This window comes from Vitis riparia, chromosome 13, assembly GCF_004353265.1.
Source record: "Vitis riparia cultivar Riparia Gloire de Montpellier isolate 1030 chromosome 13, EGFV_Vit.rip_1.0, whole genome shotgun sequence".
Taxonomy (NCBI): domain Eukaryota; kingdom Viridiplantae; phylum Streptophyta; class Magnoliopsida; order Vitales; family Vitaceae; genus Vitis; species Vitis riparia.
This window is the reverse complement of record NC_048443.1, coordinates 27,483,651-27,493,636: the sequence shown is the minus strand read 5'-3', so window position 1 is coordinate 27,493,636 and position 9,986 is coordinate 27,483,651. Positions and strand designations below refer to the sequence as shown.

General features: G+C 31.7%; 1 protein-coding gene across 1 annotated transcript; it reads left to right on the top strand.

The window, feature by feature from the left end:
- Window positions 1–4,271: 4,271 nt before the first annotated feature.
- On the top strand, window positions 4,272–9,550 carry LOC117929058 (probable serine/threonine-protein kinase PBL7). Its single transcript, XM_034849246.1, has 5 exons — window positions 4,272–4,458; window positions 5,744–5,937; window positions 6,907–7,096; window positions 7,621–8,012; window positions 8,807–9,550. Exons 1-5 carry the CDS (start codon window positions 4,368–4,370, stop codon window positions 9,068–9,070), a joined length of 1,131 nt encoding a protein of 376 aa, XP_034705137.1. The 5' UTR covers window positions 4,272–4,367; the 3' UTR covers window positions 9,071–9,550.
- Window positions 9,551–9,986: the final 436 nt, after the last annotated feature.

Below are 9,986 nucleotides of genomic sequence, written 5' to 3'. Positions count from 1 at the left end.
TATAATATTTTTATGGATAATAGGTTGATAAAACTATTTTTATATTTTATATTTTAAACATGAGTTTGTTTCCTAAAACAATTGAAAATTGTTTTTAAAAATCATTTTCAAATAATATTTGTTATAATTGTTTTTAAAAACATTGTCAAAATGCCATCAAAATAAAATTATAACTAATAATGAAAGAAAAGTTGTTGTTTAAATATTACAACAAATATTATTCATATTAGGACTTTCAAAATAACAAGTATTTTGATAATTCAATATAAATTATTTACATGATTAATTCATTTTAATTAAGATCAATCATAAGTTTGTATAATTATTTCATCGTTATTTTTCTAAAATTGATCGTTCTAAAGCTTAATTATAATGTTTAGTGATATTAATAATAGTAGTTATGATTTTTTTTATCTAACAACTAAGGTTAATGTAGATAACTTTGGTTGATTTGAAAATGTTTTCAAAACTATTTTTAAAATTCAAAATTTTATTTAAAAACAAAAACATAAAAATAGTATTTTTTTTTTTTCTACTTTCTCACAATGCAAAATTTTCTAAATATTCTTAATAACTTCAACTATTGCTCCATATTTTTACAATAATTTTTACTTGCCAAATATGTTTTTTGGGTTCGGAAAATATTTTTAAATTGATTTTAATTAGTAAAAATAAAAGGTGTGATTAAAGGGGTGCAGGCATCCATCATCCATGGTTAGGCAAAGCATGAAATTCAGGTGCCTCTGGCTGTGATGAAATCATCCTCCCTAGCCAGCTCTTAAAATCCAAAACACGGCCGCAGCCATTTGGCTCCAGCTGGCACCTTGTCTCCGTAAAGGCAAAATCTAGAGTGTAATCAACACACACAAAATTTCGGTCCTTCATACAGAGATCGGAACAATCGATCGATCAATCGCTAGCAATCAGAGAACATCAACATTCCAAATATCTCCTCCCACTACCGGGCGCCCGATCACATTCCATCACCCTGATGGGCCCCCTGTATGTATGTCAGAAAGCACATTTTTTGTATACCGACATACATACTAGATTCGCTCATAAAGCTACGTCAGCCAACTACTATAAGACGATAAATTACGGCTTTTATGAAAACAAAAAAATGACATAAAATAATAAAATATTTTTAAAAAGCATTTTGTTTTTGTAAAATAAAAAAAAAAATTAAATCCCTAAAACGCGGTTTGGACTTCGGACGAAAGAAAAACGGCTCTTTCAAGCCTCGAGTTTAACGCTCGCCACAAAGCATGTTTCTAAAATTAGAATATTTATTTTATTATTATTATTATTTTAACAAGTGAAAATATAACACCAACATGGTGAATTGGGGCTCCTCTTTTCAAGTGAAGAGACAATTTTGTCCGTCATGCTGGGTGATGATAATGAATTGTTAATGGGTCCTGTATCGTCTTTTCACTATGGTAGTGCCCGAATGTGAGTGCCCGGAGTATGGGTTGATGCTTGGTTTGTAGTAAAGGAATTTCCGCAGACAAAACAGGGATTTGCAGTGTTGCCCTTGTACTTTGAAATTATTGAGATATATCCCCAATGTTTTTGTTTCCTCCATTCATTCTACTATTTAGCATATATGAATATGCATATATGATTAGATTGTAAAAAGGAAATTACATTTGTATCCACAGCATTCATCTTTGCATATACCATTTTAATTATTTTTTTTTCAATTTTTATTGCACTTTTTCACCATTTTTAGTAAATAAGAATCTCTGACTATTTTCTACCATTTGAAGGAAAAAAGTGCTATTTTTTTTTCCAATATATTTTCCCATATTTTTATTAAGATTAATAAATATGATAAAGAACAAATTCATAAAATTATGGTGCAGTTTTCTATTTTGGAGAGTAAAGAGCTAGAAAAATATATTTTATAACTAATAAAAAAAATTAAATGAAAAATAAGGTATTTTTAGGAAAAATATTTTAACTGTTTTTAATTACTTTTACTTATTTATTAGGATTGTTTAAAAAAAATAATGAGCAAATATTAAAAATAATTAAAATAAAGTAAAATATACAAATTTTATTTTTAAAAAACATTTGGAAATGTATAAAACAAGTTGAAAACATTTAAAGTTTTCAAATCAAACAAATTTTTTATATATAAAAAAATATGTTGAGAACATGCTCTATGTTAGGAAGTGTCCAAAATTCCTAATTAATATAGATTCTTTTTTTGTAAAGAATATTATATATAATATTTATAAGTTGATATATTATTGTAGTATTAGACTTCCTTATAAAATAAGGAAGGTTGTTGGAAATAACTTTATAAATATTTTAGGTCATAAGGGGAAAAGTTATGAGATAGAGATGAACCTATAGAGACTATACGAGGTGGATAGAGATGTGAGGAAAAACGGGAAGTACTCGGTGGAGCGAGAAAGATCGTAATAGGGTATGGATACAAGGATTAAGGAAACATGAAATGTTTTGGGAACTCAATAGTTGTATCTGGTTCTGTCCTCTGTAATATTCTCTATTGTATAGTGGAATAATTCTCTCTCATTCGTGGACGTAAGCATGGTTGGTCGAACCACGTTAAAACCTCGTGTACCGTATGTATAATTGTTTTATCTTTGTATTCTTTAACTAACATTATTAGCATCAAAGCTTTTGCTAGCACAACACTTTGTTCCCAAATAAACTTTTATTTTTTAAAAAAAATATAAAGAATAATTTTCAAAAATCAAATTTCATAACTATTTTTAAAAACATCTATAAACTTGTTTTTTTTAAATATGTTCTAAAAATAATTTTCTTATATAATGCTTTATTTGTAGACATTCTTTATATTTATATAATTATTTTTCTTCAAATAACTCTTAAAAAACAAGTGAAAACAACTATTACGTGTTTTTTAAAAACACTTTATTCTAAATTTTTAAGAAAGAAAAAAAACTATTTTCTATTTCTTGATCATGAAACATATTTTTCTGTTTTTTTTTTATTTTGAAAAATAGAAAACTATTTTTTAAAAATAACACTTAAATTTCTCTTTCTAAAACTCCCACTATTTTCATCATTTTGTAATTAAAAAAAAAAAACTCTAATTTAATCTATTCCGCTATCCTAAATTAAATTTGTAGTCCATCTCAAAATGATTTTATTGGTGATATATTATCTAAAATTAAAGTGATGAAAATAATTTCATTATTTGTTCCAAAATAAAAACCAGTGAAATGACTTTTTGATAAAATTAACACATTGAGGAGTCATAATATTGTAATCAAAGAGAAAAAGTAATATCATTATTATTTTTTATTTTTTTGAAATCACTCCTCTTAATTATCATGGGGCAAATGATTATTAGGTAATCCTACAACTAAGTACAAAAAGGGCAATAAATTAATTATGAATGATGGGAAACAAATTAGATATGGAAAAAAAATAATAATAATGATTTATCCTAATTTTTAAAGATTTCTAAATAAAAAATAATCTTCAATAGTAGATATAAAAGTGAATCTCAGTATCTGTTTTAGATATTTTTCTTTTTTGGTTTTTAAAATAAAAAAAACATTGTATAAAAAAGTATAATACTTTGTGCAAAAGGTATAAATTTATCTTATAGATTTGAATTTTTTTTTCAAAAATTTTAAGATTTGGAATAATAAATTTGTTGGAACCGTTTTTAAAATCATAAAAGTTAACATTATTTCTTTTTATTTTGAAAATAAAAATAAAAATAATTGTAGAATTAATTTATTAAAATGGATGAAAAAAATCCCAAATTTGTAAAATTAACATCTCTAATTTTTGAACTTGAAGAGGTACATATTTTTTTTATATAAATGCTTTTTGACATTTTCATTATTTACATGTATATTTTAAAAGAAAATGTTATTTTTGTAAGAAAAAAGTGAGGATATTCTTGTATATTTTTTAAAATTAAAAAAAATGGAAGGTGAAATTTTCAATTTTATATTTCTTTTGCGCTTTTTAATATGTTATCAAAAATTGTATCCAAACAAACAAAAACTATTTAAAAATTAAAATATATTAATTTTCTAAATAGGACAAGATTCTCAAATATTTATTTTCATTTTCAAATTCATTGGGTTTTTTTTTGGTTTTCTCATTGTGGAAGACAATTTTCCAAAGATGATTTCCGTGCCCAATATGCCCTTAGGGTTCTTTGAAATTATGCAAATTCACGGGGACCATACTGCAAAAAAGACCACTATATACGAGAGAGAGCTCTGTGTCTGAAATTTAACACACTCTCTCTCTCTTCTGTCTCAAGTCGTGTTTGGTTTGCTTTTTGGTGGCTCTCTCGTCTTCTCTCTCTTTCTCGTGTGTTTGCTCTTCAGGAAAGTGAGAGAAAATTGATGGGTTGTTTTCCCTGCGCTGGAAAATCAAACAAAAAAGGGAAGAAGAATCAGGAAAAGAACTCCAAGGATCAGATCCCATCCACTTCAGGTGATTCCATCAGAACTACTGTGCAAATACCAAGCACATCCCCACACTGTCACGGGGTGTTCTGGGTTGATTTTTATGCATTTGGGTCTGCTTGATTTGCTTAAAATCAATCACGACCATGCCATTTTTGAATTGCTGTGATCATTTCTATGTGGGTAGTTCTTAGTGTTTCGATCTGCTTTGATTTCACGGAAAATGGTTTGAGAAAAGTTTTGCAGTTTCGCCCCTACGGTTAAAGCAAGGTTATCTTTTGGTTGAATCTGACATGAGTTGGCTTGAATGTTGGCATTGAGTGAAGATTTCGTGGGTTTTCTAAGTTGTTTTCATTAGGATTCGTTTGGGTTTGTGGGGTTTCTACAATTTTGATTATCAGTGTTGGATTGGCTTCAATTGTTGGTTTAAGTAATGGGGTTGTTCTTATTGTGAATTTAGCTTATGTAATTGCTTCATATTCCATTTATTCGACTATCATTTGTTTATGAAAGTAAATTTCTTAATTTCACCCACGGTTTGGTTTCTCAGAAAACTGAGGAAAAGAAAAGAAAAAGTTTGAATGTAGCATTTTATGTTGTGATGGCTTCAAAGGAATTGAAAACCTCCACTTAATTAAGCCAATGTAGTTGTACTACGGCCAGCTGAATCTTGGTTTGTATTCTGTCGGGGTTTCAAAATAATAAAAACCATAGATTTTTACCTTTTAATTTCTTTTGTTTTCCTTCTTCTTTTTTTGCCCCTTTCTTTTTTCTTCAGCAACCAAATAGAGCATTTATGTGCAGGTTTTAAGTGAAGGATCATGGAATAGTTAATTTTTTTTCTCGGTTTAGGTTCAATTTAGATTTTGATAGGCATGCCCTGTATTTAAATAAGGTGAATATTGTGCCATTCTTTTAGGTCAGGCTGCCATAAAAGAGTATTAGAATTTTGCCAAGGTCCAAAGCTTTCGTTATCCAATTATATTCCATAACGAATGGTGTTGAACGGTGTAGACAAGAAAGAAATATGTGTATTATTTTGGGCGAAGGCGTTTTTTTATCTGTTGTGCATGATTGGAAAAATCTAAATCACAATACTTCTTGGGACTTTATTTTGTCTTTTGTATATACCTTGTTGCTTTCTATGATTTTAATTATGTGTCGTCCATTTTCCTGTTAGGTGAATATATTCCACACTTGTGTTTGTTGTTACTTACATAGTACTTTTTTTTTGTTGTTACTCGTGTTTGTTTGTTTGTTTGTTTGTTACATAGATAGCCTTGATTACAGTTTGTTCCATTTTTTCTTTTCAGAAAGGTTGAAGGTTAATTCGTCAGTAGATGGAAGGAAGGATGCCTCCAAGGATGGAGGCTCAGATCACATTGCAGCACATACATTCACATTTCGTGAATTGGCAGCTGCAACAAAGAATTTCAGAGCAGAATGTCTTTTGGGTGAAGGGGGTTTTGGCAGAGTCTATAAAGGGCGATTGGAGAGTACTAATAAGGTTTGTCAAGTTTATCAGATCTTAAATGTTAGAATATACAAATTGAAGTCATGGCTACTGAATGGTTATTACATACACACTTAACAATTTGTCAAGGCATTAGACAAAATTGGTGTGCTTATGGGTTGGGATGGAGCTGCCACATAGAAGAGTTTCCTTTGCACGGTCCATGTATGTGTGCTATTTCCACAGATACCACCCCTTTCATGCCTTTTTTATTTATATATGTTTGCTTATATTTATAAGTAAATAAAAAAAAAAGAAAAAAAAGAAAATGGAAGTTTCTGGCATATCTACTGTCAGAAGTGTACCTGCATTATTTATCCAAGTACGGAAGGGGGAAACAGATTGCTAGTTCACTAGTAATTATGAAGAATACAATCTTAATGAGTCATTCTACTACATGCATTTTTCAAAACGAGAGACCTACCAATGTCTAGCAAGCGATGTCAAAAGCATACCTGCATTATATTTATATATCCAAGTAAGGGGGAAACAGATTGCTAGTTCACTAGAAATTATGAAGAATACATTCTTAATACATCATTCTACTACATGGATTTTTCAAAACGAGGGGCCTACCAATGTCTAGCAAGCGATGTTATAGAAAAATTAAAGTTAAGTCAGTGGCCAGGAAAAAAAAATTTATACACTCTGATACTGCAGCTGTCTCCTGAGCTCTCAGATTCTGAAAATCAGCCACCCAGACATGGTGCACCAGATGCATATTTGCGTCTTGACTGCACAGAACATAACTCGTTGTCTAAAACAGATGTTGATACCACACTTTGTTATGCTTAGGATTGTCCTGCTCATAATGTTGATAATTTGATTTCTTTAATGATGGGATTTCTTCATTGATTTTTTGTGTTGAACTTTAAATATGTTTCTGGTAATTCTGAATCGAGCTTTGTCCATGTATGCAATGTCAGTGGTAAGACTTAAATTTTGTTATTTTGTTTGGTGTAGATCGTAGCTATCAAGCAACTTGATCGTAATGGACTCCAAGGGAACCGAGAATTCCTTGTCGAAGTATTGATGTTAAGCCTGCTGCACCACCCTAACCTTGTTAACTTAATTGGTTATTGTGCTGATGGAGATCAGAGACTCTTGGTTTACGAATACATGGCATTAGGATCTTTGGAAGACCATCTACATGGTATATGCAGTTTTAATTCAATTATTTTGATACCATAAAATCTTGAACCCTAGCATTGGGGCAACTAGAAGTACCTTATTCCTTGTGCATTCAGCCACCATTTACAGCTTTAGAGCTGACAGTTTATGCTTTCCCCTAAAGAGATTAGCATTGAAAAATGAGGATGATCAGATGATTTTGGAATTACATGATTTTTACTGCTTTAGTTTAATGCAGGATTTTTCCTGTCTGTCTGTGAATGATATGCTCAAGATAGATTTCTAATAGATGATCCAAAATCATCTGATCATGGTACTTTTTAGTATTGGCAATATCCCAAGCTGCAAATCTGTTGCCAGCCTGCACAATTGCATGTGAAATGTGTTAACCTTAGTTGCCTAAGAAGCCGTGGTTTTGGTCTAAAGTTAAGGTGCTAGCTGCTTGTGTTTCCTATTTGAATGTTGTAATGGCTTTCTCTACCTGTTAGTGGCATCTTTTGGCAAATCATAGTAACTTTGTTTTCCTCACATGCTTATACATGCCAGACCTTCCACCTGATAAAAAACGACTCGACTGGAATACAAGAATGAAAATAGCTGCGGGTGCCGCAAAAGGCTTGGAGTATTTGCATGACAAAGCAAGCCCTCCTGTCATATATCGTGATTTGAAATGCTCAAACATTTTACTTGGTGAAGGGTATCATCCAAAGTTATCGGATTTTGGCTTGGCAAAATTGGGTCCAGTCGGGGATAAGACCCATGTGTCAACTAGAGTGATGGGGACCTATGGATATTGTGCACCAGAATATGCAATGACAGGTCAACTTACGTTAAAATCAGATGTTTATAGCTTTGGTGTTGTTCTTCTGGAAATCATCACTGGAAGAAAAGCAATTGACAATTCAAAAGCTGCTGGGGAACACAATTTGGTTGCATGGGTGAGAAACTCCCTTCTTCACTTGCATACTTTTATTGTTCCACTTATTTAAACATGAATATCGCAGTTCCTTTATCTTAATTGTTTCACTGGGGGATTCAATCTGCTTTATGCCTAAATTTATACTAATTACATTGGTCTTGGCAACAAGTTAAATGTTTGCAACACCATCATTTTTACTTTTCTAAATAATGTGTATACCTTCATTACATGGCATCTCTACATACCTATCAAAAAAAAAAAATCATGGCATCTCTACATAATGATGTGCATAAATTTATAATCGAAGACAATAACTGGATTCTTTTATTTGTTTCAAGTTCAAATGTACATTGTTTTTCTTTCTCTGACATGCTCCCCAGTATAAACTTTGTATAGATATACCCAATTCTGAACTCAAATTTGACAATAGGATCTCTGTGGACAATCTCTACTCCTGATCATTGAACAACTGTAAAATCATTCCTCTGTGGAGATGGTTGATTCTGTTGAATTTGGGAGACTCTGACATGTTTGGGTTGAGGTTGACTGTATTGTGCATAAGCCACTACACAGGGCCAGAGTTCGGTGATGTGGAAAAAACTCCTTGGAATTCACCTCTCCCACATCCAAGGCTTAGCTGTCAGAAGCTTGTTCACACCCTGCCAATTTTACCATTCGCATTATTCTATGCACTTGCAAATCCAATTTTGATAGTTTCGGTTTCTTGATGCACTTGCAGTTCTCTACCAAAAGAAAAACCTATGTTTCGTGTTTGACCTTCTCTAAATGCTAAATGCTGCTTCCCCTTTGCAGGCACGGCCTTTATTCAAGGATAGAAGGAAATTCTCACAGATGGCTGACCCAATGCTCCATGGCCAATACCCATTAAGAGGTTTGTACCAGGCTCTTGCTGTGGCTGCAATGTGTGTTCAGGAGCAGCCTAACATGCGGCCCCTTATAGCAGATGTAGTCACTGCCCTGACCTATCTTGCTTCCCAAAAATATGACCCTGAAACCCAGCCGGTCCAAAGCTCCCGGATGGGCTCTTCCACCCCTAGATCCAGAAGGGAACTGTGATGATGGTGTCGTCTTGGGTTAGAGAGAAATCAAAGCCAGAAGATGAATCTGAGATTGTTGAAACCTCCAAAAGCAAGTTGATGAGATTCTTTTAACCCCCTATGATTCAATTGGATTGGATTGCTTGGTGTCACCCTACTAGCTTTGGTACTGCTTGAGGAAGATTTCTCTAGTAATGAAGGGTATATTTTGTGGACAGATGGTCAAATGGATTGGAGCTTTTAGTGCTAATGCATGGTGGGTGCCTGCCTGTTCATGGAATTTTGCATCTCCTCTCCTGATAAATAGGTATTTTTCTTGTAATGGGAGAATTTTTTTTATCTGCTGCTGATTTCTGGTCGCTTCTCTTTCTTTGGATGTACAATTGAGCTTGGTCCTTGTATCTAAATGCCATTTATAAATTTATAGTATGAACTGGTCTCCTGTTAAATAGTAACCCCCTATTGGTTTATCAGTAAATTACAGCCTTGGATCCATCCATTCTTTATTCTATCTTCTATTCTGATTTTCCATAAGCTTAATAATCTACGTGTGTGCATCTGAAATAGGGTTGAAATGGGTGCCCAGGCAACATGTAATGTTCTATAAATTCAATTTTTTGTTTGAACTTCTAATCCAAATTTTCTGGATTGTTTCCCAACAGAGAAGAATGATTGCAGCTTAAGACATGAAGTAGAACAAATTTTACGAGATATATGAGATGGGTTATTTGATTAAAAGGGATGAGATCATCATCATTTTATAAATCTAACCCTTAACTTTTTTTAATACTAAAAAATACCTATTTTAGATAAAAATAAATATATTCATTTTTTTTCTCGTAAAAATAATATTTTTTATTAAAACATGTGTAAATAATTAATATATTAAAAGATATTTATGTCAAAAATAGATTATTATTTTTTTTTAAAAAAAT